At 37.0% G+C, this 21,524-nt stretch overlaps 1 protein-coding gene across 4 annotated transcripts in view; it reads left to right on the plus strand.

Moving 5' to 3' along the window:
• The window catches only part of PATJ (PATJ crumbs cell polarity complex component), a 160,233-nt gene that overhangs the window by 66,299 nt on the left and 72,410 nt on the right, over window positions 1-21,524 (plus strand). For all 4 annotated transcript variants that reach the window (XM_039339052.1, XM_039339049.1, XM_039339051.1 and 1 more), the window contains 4 exons: window positions 1,286-1,463; window positions 2,728-2,838; window positions 3,040-3,108; window positions 9,368-9,488. In XM_039339052.1, the coding sequence (XP_039194986.1) occupies window positions 1,286-1,463; window positions 2,728-2,838; window positions 3,040-3,108; window positions 9,368-9,488 (479 nt within the window). The remainder of the gene's footprint in view (window positions 1-1,285; window positions 1,464-2,727; window positions 2,839-3,039; window positions 3,109-9,367; window positions 9,489-21,524) is intronic.

Below are 21,524 nucleotides of genomic sequence, written 5' to 3' on the forward strand. Positions count from 1 at the left end.
GTACAAATCTTAAGTTTGAGTACTTTCTAGTGAAGTCCAAGAGCTGTAGCTCTTGCTGAGAAAATATTGGTGAATTTGGGGTTATTTCTTCATAAACAGCTTGTAGAATGCTCATTTCCTTTTATTTTATTATAACATTTATATCTTGTAATGTAAGTATATACTTGAACTGAAATCTAAAAGAAATAATTAAGGAAGCTAAATGTATTTATCCAGTCATTATAATGTGATTTTCCTGACTGTACGTAGAATTGATGCATAACACATAAGATACAAGCATCACTTTTCCACAAGAGTACAATTCTTGAAATTCACACAATGAAAATGGCATGTTTCATTTTAAAAGGGATAGATTACATGAGGCTGGGTGACACTCGATGTTCTGTAGACTGAATTAATTAATGTATTGAAGAGCATGGACTACAGCAGGGGTGTCAAACTGCCGGCCCGCGTGCCGGACGCATCATCCCAAAACCACGCCCACCCCATTGACATTGCGAGTTTGACATGCCTGGACTACAGTGAAGAAAATTAGCATTAAAAGCAGGCATAGAGATCAGATTTATGACTTACTTTTATTTTCTTGAAACTCTAAAACAGACATGTCAAACACAAGGCCCGGGGGCCGGATGCGGCCCGCGAAGTGGTTTCATGTGGCCCGTGAAGCCATCCTGGAAACAGTGAGGGAACGGCCTCCTCCGTCTTGGCCCTAGTCCAGGCCAGCCGGGAGCCAATGTACAATATTATGGTGGCTATCTATGCTGAAACATATTCAGTCTTATCTCCATAAGCCCCCTACCCTGCATGGCCTGAGAGGAACAGTGAGGCTCCTCCAGTGGACCATGCCTTGGCACGTGCCCTGGTCCCACCCCCTTCTTCCAGAGACCTTCAGATCTGTCCCACTCCTGCCCAGGTTCCCACAGGCACCCTTGATGCGAACTATGTAGAATAGGCCACACCCACTCCATCCACACCCACCCAGTAGGCCGCACCCACCCTGGCCATACCCACCCAGCCCCTGAGGGCAACCGCAATGCTTATGCGACCCTCAGTGAAATTGAGTTTGACACCCCTGCTCTAAAGGGATTGTATTTTAAAATGGAATTAATTCAGGGAAGATGGAAATGAAGGACCCAGGTATCATGCAATCTGCAGCTGTGGTCCCCTCACATTTTGGTCTACCTTACAACAAACCAGAAGCTTTGGATTTCTATAAGGTCACAGATTTTAGCAAAAATCATGAAGCTCCAACTTCTTGTATTCAGAGCGTTCTTTCTCCATACAGAATTGAAATTTTTCGGGAGCCCCACGTACCTCTTGGCATCAGTATTGTTGGTGGACATACAGTTATAAAACGCCTGAAGAATGGAGAAGAGCTTAAAGGAATATTTATCAAGCAGGTTTTGGAAGACAGCCCAGCAGGAAGAATGAAAGCTCTCAAAACAGGAGATAAAATACTTGAAGTAAGTTCAGACTTCCACTTTATAAAGACTGTAGCTGCTTGAACAGGCTCGTTTTTTAGAGAGATTCTATGGACTACAAATTACAGATTTAGTAAATAGTAAATATTTACAGCTTAACTTTAACCACTTATCTTATGTGTGAATAGAAAATAATGATCATGTAAGATGTAATTGTGGGTATTTGAATTTACTGTTTTTTTTGGGGGGGGAGTGGGCTGGCCCTGAGAACTGCAGATGCTGCTTATCTACATGAGAAGAGATTAATAAGTCCTACTAGAAACACATGCATGAATAAAGAATTTTTCTTTTTGACTTATTGATGACAAGGAGACTAAGAAGTGAGCTCACTATTCATGAGAAATTTCTCTTTGGGGAAGGGTTCCTGAAAAGGAGCTTATTTCTCCATCAGTTATCAGGATTTGCTCTGTAGAGTAGTGCAGTCAAGAGGAAAGCATTTTAAGGCCAAAACAGTCAGAGAATAACAAGAAATACTAGTGCTGTCTAAACACATACGGTATCAGGAAACCAAATACAGGTAGTCCTCGACTTACAGCAGTTCATTTAGTGACCGTTCAAAGTTACAATGTCACGAAAAAAGTGACTTAATGACCATTTTTCCCACTTACAACCATTGTGGCATCCCCAGGGTCACTTAATCAAAATTCAGACAACTGACTCATAGTTATGACAGTTGCAGTATCCCAGGGTCATGTGATCCCCTTTTGCGAACTTCTGACAACCAAAGTCAATGGAAAAGCCAGATTCACTTAACAACCGTATTATTAACTTAACAACTGCAATGATTCACTTAACAGTAGCAAGAAATGTTGTAAAATGGGGCAAAATTCACTTAACAAATGCTTCACTTAGCAACATAAATTTTGGGCACGATTCTGGTCGTGAGTCGGGGACTACCTCTAGGCATGAAAATAAAGCAAAATGCTCAGCTTGAAAGAGAAGTTTGAGAACAGCTCATTAAGGAAAAGAAGTTCAACATACTGTTTAATTTGGCCTTGAGTTGAGTGCATAAACCTAATGTTATAAAAAAGTTCAGTTTTTTATTGATCTAATTGAAGCATTGCTAAATGTCATTGCTATTGATTAGATATTGTGTTGATGTTATGAGTACCATTTTAATCATGGGACTACATCTGTTATATTAGTAAAGCTCTTTGTAGATGTTATTCGGGTCTTTCAGCTGACAGATCTTTTTCCAGGATTTGGATCAGAAGAAGTAAATCTAAATGATCTCATTTCTCTGCAGGTATCTGGAACAGACCTACAAAATGCTACTCATGAAGAAGCTGTGGAAGCTATCAAAAATGCAGGCAACCCCATTGTTTTTGTCGTGCAAAGTCTGTCAACTCTTCCAAGAGTAATCATCTCCACATATTTATTTTCTAAAATTTTGATAGAGAATGGATTTCAAATTGTGGGAGAGAAAAAAAGATGGGGATCAGTTTATATCTAGCAACTCTATTTTTTTAGAAATAGAGTTTGCGTTCTTTTCATTTTTTTCTTTCTCTTCATTTTGATTCATTCATGCATTTTTTTCCATTCATTTGTTTTCTTGTAGATAATTTCAGTAATAAACCCTAAGAAAAAGGAAATCGAAGAGAATCAGGATACAGAAGAAACCGAAAAGGTAGCTCCAGTCTTTTCGTTTTCCAAAACCAGATTCATAAAATAAGTTATCATTTTAAAATACTCCAAGATTTGTTTAAATGGCAGATAATACGGTGTTTCCCTGAAAATAAGACCCAGCTGGAAAATAAGCCCTAGCATGGTTTTTCAGGATGCTCGTAATAGAAGCCCCACCCCAAAAATAAGCCCCAGTTAAGATTGTCAACCAGACAGACGCATTTAGTACTATATTTCCCTGAATATAAGCAAAATGGCTCATCTCATCATCTCTCAGCAGTCAAACTCATGGAAAACTGATGGCCTATATCTTCTTGCACAGAGCAGCCATCCAGAGAACATGTGGGTGATTCTCCTTCTCCAGAGAAGTTGCCAGGAATCAGTCTATACACAAGTTCCTTGGTCTTTGCTGCATTCATTGGTTCTGCTTTTGCAGAGCAATCCATCTTCAGTTCACCAGTCCCAAAAGTAAAAACAAATTGGGAAGTAACATGGCTCACAATATAATTGATTGATTGTTGATAGATAATCACTTTTCTTCAGCAAGGCTATTTACATGAAGATCTCTCTTGATTCTCCATAAGACAATTCATGTAGCCTAGGACGAACCTTTAGAGCTCATGGTTTTCCTTAAAAAAATATGGAAACTATTACTTTCATGGTGTATGAAACGAAAAGTGCTTGCTGTTCGAATGAATGTGTCTAGCTTTGTATGACTAATTGGGAACAGGGATGATTTAAACAGACACATTTCATTTTTCTGTCCTCTCTTTTTCTGTAATTTTAATAATTTTGCCTGATGCGGTGTTCTTGGGGATTTCAGAGCTTGCACGCTAGTTTATAAATCTTGAGCTGTACTAATAAATGTACTGCTGTAATATGGATTGGAGAGCTCTCCTTTCTCAAGCTTTTTTTTTTAAAAAAATAGTTTGAATAGTTTAAACTTGGTCGAAATGATTAGAAAACCATTTCTGATTTTAAAAGCAATGTGCATTGATGGATGAAAATAAATGACATGTTTGAAATTGCTAGTATCCCACAGGTAGTCCTTGACTAACATCCACAACTGAGCCCACAATTTCTGTTGCTAAGACACTTGTTAAGTGAGTTTTGCCTCACTTTACAACCTTTCTGGCCACTGTCGTTGAGTGAATTGCTTCAATTGTTATTTGTCTGAAGTGGTATAGGGTTTTCTGCTTGAGCAGGGGGTTGGACTAGAAGATCTCCAAGGTCCTTTCCAACTCTGTTATTTTCTTATGTACATGTAGTCCTCAACTTACAACCACAACTAAGTCTAAAATTTCTGTTGTTAAGCAAGACAGTTGTAAAGTGAGCTTTGTGCCATTTTACAACCCTTCTTGTCACAGTTGTTGTTAAGTTAGTAACATAGTTGTTAAGTGAATCTGGTTTGTCCCATTGACTTTGCTTGTTAGAAGATCACAAAAGGTGATCATATGACCCCGGGACAATGTGACCGTCATAAATATGACCCAGTTGCCAAGCGACGGAATTTTTGTCACATGGGGATGCTGCAATGGTCATAAATCTGAAAATGATCATAAATCCCTTTTTTCAGTGTCATTGAAACCTCAAGCAGTCACTAAATGAATGGATGTAAGTCCAGGACTACCTGTATTTAAAGGAGTACTCTTCAGCAGAGAGCATTTATCTTTCACATTTCTGGCTGTAGGATCAATAGCAGTATTTTTCCACTCTACGTTTCTCTGAGGTAAACCATAGAGTTTCACATTGATGCCTCCAAACTCTAGTTTGCTGCAAGCAGAATGAGCAATACAAGACATTTTATGAGAACGGTCCATTAATAGCGAAATGCAGCTTTTTTTGTGTGTATCTATATGTTTACACCTAGAGAAACAGAATACCATTCTTCCAAGACCTATAAGTCCTTTGGAGGACCTATTTTTTTTAAGAACATGAGAATCTTGCTCTCTCTACCTCCTACAGAAGGAAATCTGGGAGAAACCAGAGAGTCTAGCAACACCTGCTACTTACCGAGAACTGCAAGTTGGAAAATTGAGGCAAAAGTGCCAGGGAACAAACCTTGCCTGGCTATCCTTCATTCAAAAACATTGACAAATATAAATCTGGACTTTGGCTTCTAATTTACTTTTGTTTTCTACTGTTTGTCTTACTCCATTTCACCTTGAACTGCCTTCTGATCATGTTCTTTGAAACTATGTTTGCAAACAATTCAGCCACTCCAATAGCAAGACAGCTTTGGTTATGCAAAATCTGCTGACTGTACCTTAATCCATTGCACGATTTTCATTTGGGTTGCTCCAATTGAGACTTTTAAGAAGCTTCCTCCTTGTCTAATCCATTCTTCTCAAGATGATCATCCAGATGTCCTAGTGGGGCCAAGGAAAAGTATTCATACAATTCTCTGATTTTTCTTTCTCTTTACAATTATAGCTTTTTGTCTGCCAGACATATTTGTCAGTTGATTAATTTTTGACCACAGTTGAGCTCAAAATTTCTGTTGCTAAGTGAGACAGTTGTTTAGTGAGTTTTGCCCCATTTGATGACCTTTCTTGTCACAGTTGTTAAGCAAATCAGTGCAGTTGTTAAATTACTAACATGGTTGTTAAGTGAATTGGACTTCCCCATTGACTTTGCTTGTCAGAAGGTCATAAAAGACGATCACATGACTCTGGGACACTTTAACCATCATAAATATAAATCAGTTGCCAAGCATCTTGAGTTTTGATCACGTGACCAGGGGGATACTGTAATGGCCTTAAGTAAGAAAAATGGTCATAAATTACATTTTTCAGTGTCATCGTAATTTCAAACAGTCACTGAACAAAAGATTGTAAGTCGAGAACTAACTGTACTTGTATTCTTAAGTGCTAGAAGTTGGAACTCAACCGTTACTGCCTGTGGAAAGGTTTATCTGGAGACTTTGTTTGATGCCTCTTGTAGAGAACTTCCTTTTTTGCAGTGGCTCAGTGATTAAAGATGCTTAGCTTGTCGGTTGGAAAGCTGACAGCCCGGTTTTGAGACCCAAGCACTGCACAACATGATGAGATCCCATTACTTGCCCTAGTTCCTGCCCTAGCAGTTTGAAAGCATGTAAATGCAAGTAGATTAATAGGTACCACTTTGGTGGGAAGGTAACAGCGTTCCATGTGCCTTTGATGTATAGCCATGCTAACCACATGACAATGGAAAATGTCTTTGGACAATACTGTCTCCTTTGGCCAAGAAAAGGAGATGAGCAATGCGCCTTAGAATTGGACACGGGAAACTTTTACCTTAAATGATTATGTGGATTTCCTCAAGTTGAAGGTATAGGTTTTGAGCTCTAGAACAGTGATAGCGAACCTTTTAGAGATCGAGTGCCCAGAAACTGGCCCCACCCCCACTCCACCTCTTGCCCCACCCCATCCCCCACCCCGCCTGCCCGCAGGGCTACTCACCTCCTCCAGGGCCCACCACAGATCACCCAGGCAGCCCAGCAGCGCCATGGCAGCCAACTGTGTGGGATGGGGCGTGAGGGCAGAGTCTTGTCTATGCTGCCTGGCTGCCATGTGCTTGGCTGTGTCGCTCGGGGGCAACTCTCCAGAGGGGCTGCTGGTGAGGAGGGGGTTGTGGGGGGAGGCAAGGCTGGGGCAACAGCATGTGTGCCCATAGAGACGGCTCCAAGTGCCGCCTCTGGCACGCATGCCATAGGTTCGCCACCACTGCTCTGAAATGTCCCCCCCCCCTTTTTTTTTTTTTTGCTTTAATGCAGATATTGTGATGTCATTACAATAAGCTTCTTCTTACATCAGGAAGAAAGTTTATCACCCTGGAAGCAATTTACTATGTGGTTTTGCAGGGAGATTCTTCCCAAGGCACATGTGCACAGTCAGCCATTAATGGTATAAACATGCCTGTGTAGACTGACTCCTGGAGCTCTGCTGTTGAGACTGTCTGTACTGGGAGCCTCCATGAAGAAATTATTTATTTGTGTGCTTGTTGAAGAAATACCATTTGTCACTGATCTGGCTATATCATGTCTCTGAAATAATGCAGACCACCAGCTAGTTTTAAGAGCCATTTCATTGTGAAGATAGTACTCAACAGATTTTCCCCGTGAATAAAACTTGAATACCGCCCTGCATGAGCCCCTGGGCAGAGATTGTAGTGCTAAATTATGCAGTACTTCAGCATTCACAACACGGAGAAGTAGTTGTATGGGTAATGGTTTCTGTACTACGTGTATGATTCTGTCCCTGAGGTACTAATAGTGCAAAAGGGTGTTAAGTTCGAAAGCTAATGGAATACATGACTTCTGGAAGTAGTGATATCAAATATAAATAGGAAGTAATCTTCCCCCACCATATTCCAGATAATGTTGGATTTGAAATCTCTTTCAGCTGGAGAATGACAAATAGGGAAAATGTCATTAAAAGGGTGGTCCAGTGCATTATTCAGTTGATAGAAGTTCATAGAATTATGTTCTGTCTGGTTATCTCCATAGGGTAAGGTAAAATATTGATTAAGGATGAATGAAAAGATAGACAACATTTCCTAGAAGGAAGCTGAGTCAGGAACAGAATTAATTTTTCTTCTAGACTCGGCAGACCGGATTTAGTGGATTCAGTGGATTTAAACAACACTTCCTATTCAGAGAAAGGCAGCATAAAATAATCATCTTCATAGTGCATATGAAAATACTATTCAGAGAAAGGTTAAAGTGAGAAAAAAAACAGAGCTGCATCCAAATTGAGTGGGTTGACTCATTGCCATTTAATTTTTATTGTCCTCAGTAGCAGCTGTTGCCACAGCAAGCAGCAACACAAAGCTGAACAGGGTTAGATCTGGTTAGCATTTAGATGGGAAACCACAAGAAAATTGCAGCAGGACATTAGTCTGGGAAGCAAAATAACAGCCAAGACAAAATTGGTTATATATGGTTTGTTCATATATTGTAATCAATAGAAAGCTGGCTGGCTGACTTTGGTCAACCACTCTCTTTCAGCCAACCTGCCTCACAGGGTGGTGGTTGTGGAAAAACAAGAGAAGGAAGGATTATGTTTGTTGCTGCCTTGAGTTATTTGTAAAATAATAATAAAGTTATAAATAAATAACTATGTTTGAATTCAGTGTGGTAGAGGTTTTAACTTTAACTTTAGCATTCATTAACCCACATGATCTGTTGCTTTTCAACTCCTAAACTTGGTGTTAATTTGGATAGAGTGCAAAATGGTTTTCCCGGCTATCTAAATTGTGGAAGCTTGTTTTTATTCTCTTTATTTTGCTACTATTTTTGTCTTAACTACAAAAACTAAATTTATTAGTTAACTAAATTTATTAGTTAACTAAATTTATTCTATCCTGATTGGCAATCGCTTTCAGTTGGAACTGTCTTCCTTTTTATTGCCTCTTGTGATTTTTCATTTTATTTCCATCCCACATTCAAATAGCCTGCCTTTTCAATAAATGTCAATGGTTTACTGTAGTATTACAGAAAAAAATCTTTCTAAAAATGACATGTGAAATCATGATTCTCTGCCGTATATAGCAGCATTTTTCAAGCCATTTGTATGGGTCCTGTGACATTTGGCAGTCGCTGTTTGTTTACTAAAATGCATTTGCTTTTAGCGATGTGATCATAGTTGAGCTCACTCAGCCCTACAGGATAGCTCACAAAAGATTCGAGCCTGAGAAACAGATGCTTGGTTGGGTCTACTGGAGTCCTCCAGTTCTCCTTCTGTAGGGTGATATGTATCACTACATGCACCATTATCGAAAATGCCTTTATTTATGCGAGGTAATGAGATTTTATTGTGAGTTTTATGATACATCACTAGTTAACCAGAGGTAATATTGAAAATTGCGTAGCCTGTAATGTTTGATGGAGCTTTATAAGCTGGTATGTTTTTTTTTTTCCCTGTAAGTGCCTCGAAAGCTGTAGATTTGTTTTATGAAGCATTCTGGTCCTTGGTGAAAATTGTATTTTTACATTTATGTTGTCAGTTAAGCGCTGTATTATCTTCGTTGCTTTTGGTATAAGGAAACATTAACATCCTAGCATTCCTTGCTTTTAATGAGCTAATATAAAATCACTCTTCTTTTTTTTTTTTTGATGTGGGGGAACAAAAAGTGAGATTTATTCGAAAGAAACCCAAAGTCTATGAAACTGGAAGCTTCTTTTGAAAGTAGCATTTATAAACTACACATATATAATGGTTTCCTTATCAGAACAATCTGAAATTTCTAGGCATAATATGAAAGGCTTTTTTTTTTCTTTTTAGAAGAAAAGTGGGATTCTACCACCCATGAAATTGCCACCACCTTACAAAGGAGCAAGAAAGTCCAGCTTGGGTGATCCAGAAGAAGAAGAGGATGAAGAGGAAGAAAATGCTTTTACAGAGGGTAAATTATGAAGTATTATTAGTATTGAATTGCTACCTTCAGAATTCTTCTTTGGGGATCTTACCTAAGGAAAAGTTGCTTATGGTCACCATATTTATTGCCAGAATAATTGCCAGAATATTTTGAATTCCAACGGGAAAGAATGCTGGAAAAGACTAGAGAAATAAAAGGAAGTACATTTTCCTACATCGTCCCTTGTTAAACTATCCCCCAAAATCTAGAGAAATATTAAAATTGAATGGGGAAAAAGTTCCTTAATGCCAACACCATAATATTCTAGACCCTTTTTTTTTTAAGGAAATGTGGACAAAATTTAGTTAAGGTAGAGATCATGAATATGCCACTTGTCAGTTAACTGTTTAACTAGCATAACCAGTATTGAGGGTAATAATTCCAAGGTTCTCTGACCATAATCATTTTTACATGTGACTCATCTGGAAATTTCATGATTGTATTTTATATACGATGTAAATATGTTGTATATAATATTTATATATCCCATACAAATATGTAAATGAAATATTTATTTTATGTGTTTATGAGGATAGTAGTTTCTCAAGGTCATGTGATCACTATTTGTAACCCTCCTGGTTAGCTTACGACAATCTGGGACAAATCAGATTCATTTAACAACCATGCCACTAACTTAACAACAACTGTGGCAAGAAGGGTTGCAAAATGGCACAAAGCTCGCTTTGAAACTGTCTTGCTTAGCAGCAGAAATTTTGGACTTAGTTGTGGTTGTAAGTTGAGGACTACATGTACATAAGAGAATAACAGAGTTGGAAGGGACCTTGGAGATCTTCTAGTCCAGTGGTTCTCAACCTGTGGGTCGGGACCCCATTTGGGGTCGAACGACCATTTCACGGGGGTCGCCAAACCACGCTGTCCGCCATTTTTTTCCCTTTTCCCTAGCTGTCCTACTCCCTCTTATTGGTGGCCACACCCACTTGGGGGTCACCACAACATGGGGAACTGTATTATGGGGTCACGGCATTAGAAAGGTTGAGAACCACTGTTCTAGTCCAACCCCCTACTCATGCCGAAGACTCTATACTTCAGACAAATGGTTGTCCAATCCCTTCCTAAAAACCTCCATTGATAGAGCACCCACAACTTCTGTAAGCAAGCCTTTCTATTGATAAGTTGTTCTAAGTGTCAGGAAATTTCTCGTTATTTTGGGTTGGTTCTCTCCTTGAGTTAATTTCCTTCTTCCTACACAGTCCTTTATTAAGCTACCAAGAGATCTGGAGAAGGCTACCCATCTGGATAGTTTTAAAACTAAATAAACTTAAAGGGCAACCTTTGTCAACTTTTTTCCCTGGAGAAATACTTGAAATAATTATCAGATCTCAGGGTACCCCTGCCTAAAAATCTCCAGAAACTATGAAGGTTTCACTATCCAGTTCCTGTCTAACCTACACAATCGAAATTGCATAACATTGGCAACAATGCCAAAGTGGCTGCTTGGCAGCTGAGTCGCAGCACATAATAACTGCTACCACTGCAAAAATAAACATTGCTTTTTAAACTTTGGGTACCGCAGCACTCTATGGTGCACAAAAGTTTAAAAAGCAGTGTTTCTTTCTTTATCTGTGATTTGGTCACAATTCCTCACGGAACCCCTAGCAATCTCTTGCAAAACCCTTGTGTAATTGAGAAGGCTGGTTATTGAGGATAAAACTGCAGTAGGTACTAGTAATCGTTGTATAATATTTCCAGTATCAAAAGCAGCATGTCTCTAATAGAAAGAATGTTGTAGGTCAGGGTAAACTGTGGGATTCTTGGTGCTTGAGCTTGGTTGTTTTCTTGCAGATGTTTCATTACCCATCTAGGTAACATCATCAGTGTCCTGATATGTACTGATCATGTTATCTACTTGGATAGTGAAACGTCTGCAAGAAAACAGTGCTCAGAGAGCATTAAATAACCCAAAGCATGTCTCTGAATATCACTTGCTTTTGTGGACTAGAGAGGAGTGACTCCGTCTGCCTTTAAGTGAAGTTATTTAAGGCACATGTTTACTCTTCATAGTTTATGTATCAATTTGCAGAGTAAACAGTCAAAGTCACAAAATAATGAATATGTTTCTGTATGCCTTTTCCCCTAATTTTCTGCCCAATTTTAATCAAAAGTTCATATTACAAAATTAAAACAACAGATTCGTTTCAGGAAAAATGCAAGCCAAATTAATTTGGCACTGCCAGCAAAAGGGTGGCATGGTTTCTTATTGGTCACAATAGGAATGCAGTGTTGGTTTTTAGTTTGATCCCGCATGGCTCTAAAGCTAAAATGCTGCCTTTCCAATAGATGTCACTGCAATCACTAGCAATGGTGTTAGATTTTCTTACTGTATCAGAAAGCATTTCAATCCATCAAACAAAATGACAATCAGAGAGCTTTTAATTTGGATGCTGAAACACGTCCTTTAATGTTTTTAAATCTTGTTCTGAAATTAGCTTTCCTACATGGTATTTCTTAAAAGGCTGCTATTAGACATCATCATGGGTGTCTGTGCACAGATTTTCTGCTTTGTACAGATTTTAAAACTATTGATTCAGTACTCAAATACTGAAAGTGTATTTCAGTGTTAGAAATGTACGGTAAGTGTAATAAGGTCTGAGAATGACTGCAACCAGTAATTTTTTTTTATTTTGGGGGGTCTGCTCTGCTAATGCATTGAACAGATGTTGCAGATGTGGCTCTATGCAGGCATATTACAAAAGATGATGCTTTCTAAATGGAAATAATGTTAAGTCCAGTGAGTAAATACTGACTAATCATATACACCAACTTTCTACTGAGCATTCTTGTGATTTTATTTGATTGCTGTATAAAATAAATAATTTTAAATATATTCTCACTGTTTATCGAAGGGGCATTAAATGGATTAGCATCTGCTTGGCAATGATAAGGATTTAAAGCAGAGAGTTTTCCTGAAGATATAAACATTATCCCACACTGCAGCATCTGATCAAGGGAAAACTAAAGGATAATACTTAGCCAGCTCTGCTGGGCTGGCAAGCACTCACTGATTATTAGAATCAGAAACAAGCATTTTATGTGTGTGTATGTGTGTGTGTGTGTGTGTGCCTGACCGGATGTTACAAACCATTTATCTACAATTAAGAATGGGCCATTAAGAATCAAATCAGCTAGGCTCACAATCAAGAAAAAGGGCAGTGTTGTTTTAAAATGATTTCTGTTTCAGAAGAAGGATGCTAGTTGAATCCTAGTGATTTCCAGCAAGGCAACAACAATACAGCAGCAGTAGCAACAGCACTAAAGCATCGGTGGGTCAGAGATGGGAGACCATGAATTTCTCTAGTTGTGCTTCCAGGCTCGCTGATGGATGTAACTCTTTGCTTGTGGGCAAGATTGAAATGAATTGTGATTGGTCACGTATCATAGTGGAAAGAAAAGTGACAGATTGCCCTTAAGGCGAGGGAAATCTCTCAAGCAGGCCCAAGGTCGTCAGAAGAAAGACGGAGCTCCGAATCTCTCTGTGTGTTGTGTGGTGAGGATTGGAGCTGTTCGCAGCATTTGAATGTTTGTGCGGAATGCAGATACCTAGAATTGTGTTCTAATGCAGCAATGGTGCAAGGGGGGTTCCCAGGTATGTATTAAAGCATCCACGAATGCATTCTATTTCTTTATTTTTTCTCATTGCCTGTTTTCAGCATCAGATGATGAGTGAAAATGAAACACGAACTGGATGTGGCATTCTTTCTCTTGCTTGAGTTATTTGCATGTCGAGGAAAGAGTTGATGGTTAGATGAATCCTGCTTTTAAGAAGGCACCAGCTAAGTTTAAGTTGGGAACCGTTAATGGAATGCACTGAATGGCTGTGAAACTGACAATATCAGAACTTAATTATTTTTAACGTTATTGGAACGCAGAAACAGATGTGGTTGCCTTACACTGAGTCTCAGAAGGCGATAGGTAAATGTTTAGCATGTGAAAAGAAGCTGCTGGTGAAATTTTGTTCAGCATTTTTATTCTGTAGGGACAGCAGAATGTAAGTGTCACAACATACAGTCCTAATGTTACTCTATTTCTTGATTGCTGTGAACTATAATAGAAAATCTAAATGTAAATCAAGTATTGGGGAAAAATTGTGCCTGTATATGTGTCTCTGTGTACATTCATATATACATAGAACACTCAAGCTATCGGATCTGACTTGCAACAATCCAGATGACCAACAGTTGTCAACAAAGAATTACAGTGTTCAATATTTCTTAGCAGCCCTCTGTTTTTTTGTTGTTGTTTTTTTGCTTTTTGATACTCTAATCCAAATGCACTCATTCATATATATATATCAGGAATATGAATCTGGTTAAAATCTTTAATTATTCATGATAGTGATTGTTTTCCTGGCATCTTTGTACTTTACATTCCGAGTTGGAAATGTAAAACTTTATAAGGCTCTAGACAAGTAGGAAATTAGGGCAAAGAATTTTTTTTAGCGAGGCTACCACTTTATAAAGGAAGAAAATTTAATAACATTTCGGAGACTCACAATACAGATGTAACAGGTGGTGAGATAACGTGTGTGAGCATAAATCTTATTTGGGAAGGGGTTTATATTATAGTACAGTGCTGTTATAATATAAAACTGACTTCCATTACTACATGCCATTGGTTGTTTTTAAATTGACGTTTGAGGCTCAAATAATGCCTTTAGAAATAATATTACCAAGCTGCAAATGGAATACAGTAATACCAGGCTCTAGCCAACAGCTGCAACATTCCAATAAGAATACTCACCATGCTGCTTCCTTAAATTGTATGGCTAAAATTCATTGTCTTCTTTCCTCTGTTGAAGAACATGATCAATAACTGTAGAAATTAGTAATCTGCTTTTTTATTTCAAAGCATCGTTAATATCTCCAGAAATTAGACCCACCCAGTACCACCACCACTGCAAAAGAAGGAAGTGTATTTCTCATTTCCAATATCATTTTATGATTCAGATGTAAATATATATTTGAAATAAAATGGGGAAAGCAGCTTAAAACTAGTGGGAAAGTGCCCAGTTGCAGAAAAGGTTAAATAATTGTTCAAAGTTGCAGATAACCATAGCAACTTTATTTGAAGGTATTGCTACCTGGAGGGAGGGGCTTAGAAAGAAGTAGTTGCAACATCATCCCATACAGCAGGGGTGTCAAACTGCTGGCCCGTGGGCTGGATGCGTCACGGGGAAACCACGCCCACCCCATTGCATCATGCGACGTCATGCAATGTCACGTGATTTTGACATGTCTGCCATAGAGATTTATTCAGGGATTTATTTTCTGGAACACTTTTTTAAACAATCCTGAAGTCATCTTTCTTTTGCGAGCTTCTCCAGCCACACCAAATTGGTTCTAGTTCAAGTTCAGACTGGTTGTTTGGTTCAACTTCTAGAGAATTACCTTACTGTTAGCTAGATGGAAGCTGTCCTAACTGCCTTTATATAATTTCTTTCTATCCTTGGATTGCCTCATTACGTTTTGCATACCTTGTTGGAAAAAAAAAATAAGAAGGAAGGGAATATAACTGAGAGTGTCCCTTTATTCTGGAGGGGAACATTTTGGGATGTAACAAGAGACAGATCAAGAGCCTAATCAGCAAGATGCTTAATGAGCTGGTGAAACTTTGAAACGGTTTGCCTGAAAAATCTGGTGTCTGGATGTGTAATAAAGTGTGGATAACATTTTGATAACTGCATCATTGAGATTCTGTGTAATTCATGGACTTAGTACAGTTGAGGTTGGCCCTGGAGAAGAAGTAGAGATGGTCCCCCTTGGATCCTTTCATCTTCTTCCTCCTCCCAGTGAATATTTTTGCCATGGAAAAACTCCCAAGTGAACTGCAAGTGAATATTCTTAGTCATTTTCCTCCATTTGAGTCCTATACAAATAATATCATAAAATCACATTGGCTTTCCCAGATGTGGAAGCATTATTACGGATCTGTCTGAGCTGAATGATAATAAATAGCCTAGGGGAAAGGACATTTTTCACAGCTGTGGAAGAGCAAAATTGAACAAGGGATACCAAAGATATAAAACTGCTTTCTGAACTAAAAATTATTGGCATCAAAAATAGCAAGATTTCATGCCTTCAATGACTTTGCTTTCCAAAAATCATGAAAGAAAATGCTCTACATTCTATATCAGAGGTTCCCAACATTTGGGGCAACAAGGACCCGTTACGTGAAGAGAGGTTTTTCTGCAGACCAGAGGGGGCGTGGTTTTGTGTGCTGCCTGCACACCGCAGATGGGGCTTTGCTTGTTTGTGTGGACCACTTGCTGGCATGCCGCAGCCCAGTACCAGTCCATGGACTGGGGGTTGGGGATTCCTGTTCTATTTGAAATACAAAGAACAGATTATATGGTTTCTTCCAATTTATGAACTGATGATGAACTGTGTAATTGTTCTTATTTTTAATATATACTACAGCTCTGAATTTCTTAAATTAGAATTTATAATGCAGTTTCAATTAAGCAATTCATTTTTTTAAATAACTGTTTTTGCAATCAGTACTGGCAGTATATACTACTTACTTTAAAAAGCTAAAGTTGTTTATGATAAATCTATAATACCTGTACAACAGTCTACTAAAATAAAGTTAGATTAAAAAACTAGGGAAGGCCAATATAAAAGCTATTGTATAGTAGGATATAACATATTCAAGAAGTAAATATCTTTATAAGAATATGGGCTAGAGGGTTTTTTTTTAATAAAGTTCCTCACTAGAATTGCTGTCAGTCTAAGAATGTTGGTTCTGAAAATGCTCAGCTACTTTGCCTCTGTCTTGCACATTCTATTGGGGTTGCCTATTTTGTTGGTTGATAGTTGCAAAAAACCTTGAGTGCATATATTGTTCTGTGTTATTCTAAGATAAGATTGTTCAAGTTATAGGAAAGTTTAATAGTATTCCTGCTTATTTCATTGGTAAAAATTGTTTGAAGCACAACTGGTTAAATTGCAGGGTTTTAATGTCCTCCATTTAGGTCTTATAAACTATAATACTTAAATTAGAAGTTCTAACTTCATGGCCCATGATTAGCTTTCAAAAACTGAACATTCATTTCAAACAAATGAAACCTTTTTTAAAAATGTATCAGTGTAAATCATACTTTGAGGTGGGTAAATATTGAATTATGAATATAGTACTATCAGATCAAATAGATTCTATGAATGTCTCTTTTTCTTTCTGCAGATTTGTAAATGATTATCAGGGCAAACCTTTTAATTTATTTACTCCCATTAATTAAGACATTTAATAATGTTTTATAAATTGGTATGTATTGTGTAGTACTGGAAAACATAATCAAAAACTAAATGTTCTTACCAACATCTCCCTTGACATTTCCCCAAACTGATTTTAACATTGTTAATGCTATTTGATAATAAAGATGGAAGCTGTAACCTATATGTGTGTCTCATATAGATACCTGAATGTGTTCATCAAGAATAAAATGGTGCCTGTTGGTAGCCAACAGTTGTTTGTTGCTTACCTGTGGTCACGCCTTCACAATTTATAAGAATGTAGGTAAAGAGCTACTTAGGGTCCTGAAGAAAATAGTGGAAAACAGTATATTATTAAAATATGAAATTTATGTGCTGCCCATCTCACTGATAAGGTGAAATGATGTGTCTTGTGACTGGCCTCAACCTCCATGAAACCATTTTGTAAATATGCACCACCAAATTAACTATTTGTGATAAAATCCAAGATGTATTCTCAAAATTCCAAAATAATAATAATCCCAATAAGTGATTTTTAAAAAGATTCTAATCCATGAAGTAAAATCTATGAAAACAGGCATTTTAGTATCTTTTATAGGAAAATGGCATAATAAGGAATGTCTCAGTGAGTGGGGCTTTTAAGCCTATTGCTGATCTAAAAATTAATTGCTGACCTGCAACAAAATCTTTTCAAGCTTTTGGAGATGTTGAACAGATTTGGTTTTTGGTTTTTATTCTGAGATTAAGTTATTTTACTATTGTCAATTCAGTAGCTTTTTGTAAAGATTTGAAAGTCCTACCAATCTCACAGTTAATATATATAAAACCTTAAAATCAGGATCTAGAATTCAGAATTTCGTGTTTCTTTTTTTCTATAGTTTTTAAGGCTCATTATATGTGGCTGTTCAGAGGAAGACATGTCTTTGTCTTTTTGAAGAAACATTTGGCCAAGTATAAGAACAGTACAGAATTTTATTTTCCTGGTCTCTTCAGAAAAATATTGTCTTGCTAATGAATTGGTGAAATATTATGCACGAAAGAAACAGTGTAATTTTGTGTAGATCTCTTTATGTATGTGATCCAACAACACATCTGAACTTTTCCATTCTCTCCTATACCTGGAGTTCTCAGAAGCGCTGTAGTAAATAGTGAATTATAAAGATTTAGGGTTCAACAATAGATGATAGGTAAGCCGGATGGGTGATTGGAACAAGCTTCAAAATGTTTCAAAATGTGATCTTTCCACTCCTGATAAAATAAGTTTTGCAAGATTTGTCTGCTGGATATTAAATAACTACTTCTAAGGGGGGGGGGGGAATCAGAAGTCTTTGTGTAGAAAAATGAAAGCACTATTATTGCCTTGTAAATTATATGGTCATAAAAGCAGATAATGGAATTCTTTGGGAAAACAAAGACTAACTCTTTCCCATTATTTAAGTAGCATTTGAAAAATTACACAAACTGCAGGGTAGCATAGAGAATGGCAAAAATAAGAAAGAATGATGAACAAAAATATCTGAAATGCATTTGTCCTTAAGCTAAATAAATACGGCAGTTATCTTTTAAGTTGCATGTTAAAGGCGTGGAATCAGTAAAATACTGAAACATTGGCAAGGTCAGTACACAGAGAAAATATTTGACAAATTTATAACCAGTTCAAGATTTATACCAGCAATCTGAGAATTTAAAGGAAATATTGGTCTGCAAATATGTCCATTTATGACCAATGATAATAAATGGAGGTTGTTGAAGTCAAGAGTTCCTTTAACCTCAGAGTGTGTAATTCTAGTGAAAAAACATTAATTTTAAAGGAAGAACTGTGTACTGCAGCTCTATGCAAAAACCCTTTACTTTAATAAATTGTAAGGAGGGTATCTTTTAGAGGAGGCAATACTGAAATACAGTATTGATGAAATGTTTGTAACTGAATTTCAGTCATCTATTATTTTACTTTAATGCTATTGGGGAAGAGAAAATTGCTGGGTTCCTAAAGTGGGCTTCGAGCAATATGATTTCTAGAAAATTAAAAAAAGAGATTAACAAATTAAAAAAATAGAATCCGAGTACTAAAAGAGATAACAGACAGTACAATAGTAAAATGAAATGAAATATTCCATCAGTTCAATAACAAAATACAAGGATGTTGTTTGCCTATTTTTGGTTGGATCCAAGCTTAGCCAAAATACGTAGAGGTGCCATGATAACATCAGTAATACTTAAGGAGATTCTAACTATATCAGTCTCTAATCCTATTCTACCCTTTCAGTTACATCTCCAATAAGGTATTCAAAACATTTCTAACTTTCACATGTTTATACAATCTTTAGATAGGTGCTAATCAATTTTGTTGTGACTGTTTCTGTACACATTTGTGGCATACCATGGCATATAATCCAAAATAAGGGACACTAAAGGAAAATTATTTACATCAGTAAATTGAATGAAGAAGTGGTCTGAAGATGATGTATTTCATTCAACCTGCTTGGGCCTATCCACCACTTACCCTGATTTTATACTTGCTCATTTTGTATGTATATTTCCATTCTTGTAACACAAAGACATTCTGCATACAACTCGACAATGCAATGAAGAAATTGGAACTATTGTACTCTTAAATAATAACATGTAATATCTAAAATAAACTCTAGAACTGATCTGCAGAAAAGAAGAAATAAGATTGTTTTTATTTTCATCAGTGCTATTGAAATGCATTTTGTTTTTAATATTAGGAAAATGTAACCTAATTTTCTTATCTGTGCCTTGTTTATTCCTAATAAGGAAAAATTAATGGCATCTGTTTCTTTCTGTTGCTCTCTTATTCTTCTAATAAGTCTTCTGCTGTGCCATTGTTAGATATATTGCCTGTTCAAACTGGACTACAGAAGTTAATGTCTGCTAAGTCAAAATGCTTTATTACAAATAACTTCCTGCCAGAGTTCCGGTTGTACTTAAGGAAGGAACACAGTGTATCCACTCAATCCACCAATAATTTCATCACAGTATAATTTAGGCTTAGATTTTTTTACACAAAGAGGTCTCTTGTAGAAAGCAACTGGTTGTAATTTATTCTTCATTCTAAAGATGTAGAAATATAATGAAACGGTGTGATCTGAGAGCATGTAAGATTCCCAGTTGAGTATTCCACAAGTCATGTCAACTGCTGTCTAACTGAAAAATGGAGAGCACAGATTTCTATGTACATATTCAGTAAATTATAATTTGTATGTGAATGGAAGAGTTTCATGCATGAAGCACAAATTAAATACAGAATTTTCAGTATGGCTTTGCGTTCATTAAATATATAATGTCTATGTTAAATGGTAGCCTAGCAATTAAGAGAAGCAATTAATTAAGGGCTTGTCGATTGTAAGGTTGGCAGTTTGAGACCTAAGTGCCAACTTACAATATGATGGGGTACTTAGGTCTTGAACTGCCAACCACATGATGGGGTGAGCTCCTATTTTTGCCCCAGCTCTTGCCAACCTACCAATTTGAAAGCATGCAAATACAAATAGATATTTGTATTTGCATGCTTTTGTGTACCATGGCATATAATCATGCCAACCACAGAAGTTTCTTCAGACAATGCAGCTACTTTGTTAGAAAACAGAGATGAGTACTGCTCTGGTAAAGTCAGACACGACTATACAAGGGAAACCTTTACCTTTTTACCTTTAAGAGATATCACACACACACCCCTATGAACACTCACACACCCCACACATGCCAGAATGATGCTTTGCAACCATTTCATCTACACTTTTGAGTTGCACCAAAGGTTTCAAAATAGGATTTAGAATTTGGACATACTGTATTTATGAGTTTCAAAAATATGCCATAATTTCTGTTTTAAAACATGTTATTATTGAGTTTTGCATTACTGCACTTAGTCTTTTCACTTAGGAGAAAGGCAGGATATAAATTTTAGCAAGAAAAAAAACATGACTTCTACAGTGTGATGTTAAGTGAAATTTTGGCTTGGTTCCCACTTTGTGCTAAACCATACTGAGGTTGGTTATTTTCAGCTCACCTATTAGGACTCAGTGCTGTGTATTAATCAATACAATATTCAACAAAATATAGTTAAAATTCCCGTGTGAGTGTTACATGTGAAGCAGGCCGTTAAAATGATAATTTCATTGGGAAAATATCAGCTAGTTTGTGCCATATTAGCACAAATGAAAAAAAAAGTGCTAAGTTGCTGCAGAATTAAGGGTAATTCAAAAGGCAAAAGCATCATTTTGAAATCACAGAGGTCCAGAGCTGCTTTCAAACAGACACAGAGTCCTTGTGCAGTATTTGAAATTTTTTTTTATCTTTAGCACTATGTTTATACTAGCTACAATGAAGAATCAGTAGCATGATATAAAATACTTACATGAATCTATTGCTTAATGTGATGATCACCTCTAAGATAAGTTCATAACCAGATACATTTAAATATTGTAATATTGCATAAATTTATATGAATTTCTTCTTGCAAATGCTTTTTAATAAATGGGAAGGATTTACTATAGTTGTTAAGAAAAATAATAAGTACTAATCTAACCTTAGCAACATTCAATAGGAAACTGCTTGGAAGTTGAGTCATGACAACTGGACCCCTTTTCATTTTTGTCTGAAACATTTTGCCCCTTATCTAAGTAGCTTGAATTTCACTCAGTTCAATAGGAGTTAAGTATTTGTAGACTTACTCATAACCTGATTTTGAATTATCTTGTGAGTTTAGAATATAGCCAATTATATCTTTGAACTTAAACACTACTTCACTCATTTTTTCTTCCCACACAAGAGTTTT

This window comes from Crotalus tigris, unplaced genomic scaffold (genome assembly GCF_016545835.1).
Source record: "Crotalus tigris isolate CLP2741 ecotype Arizona unplaced genomic scaffold, ASM1654583v1 scf7180000017729.2337069, whole genome shotgun sequence".
Lineage (NCBI taxonomy): Eukaryota > Metazoa > Chordata > Lepidosauria > Squamata > Viperidae > Crotalus > Crotalus tigris.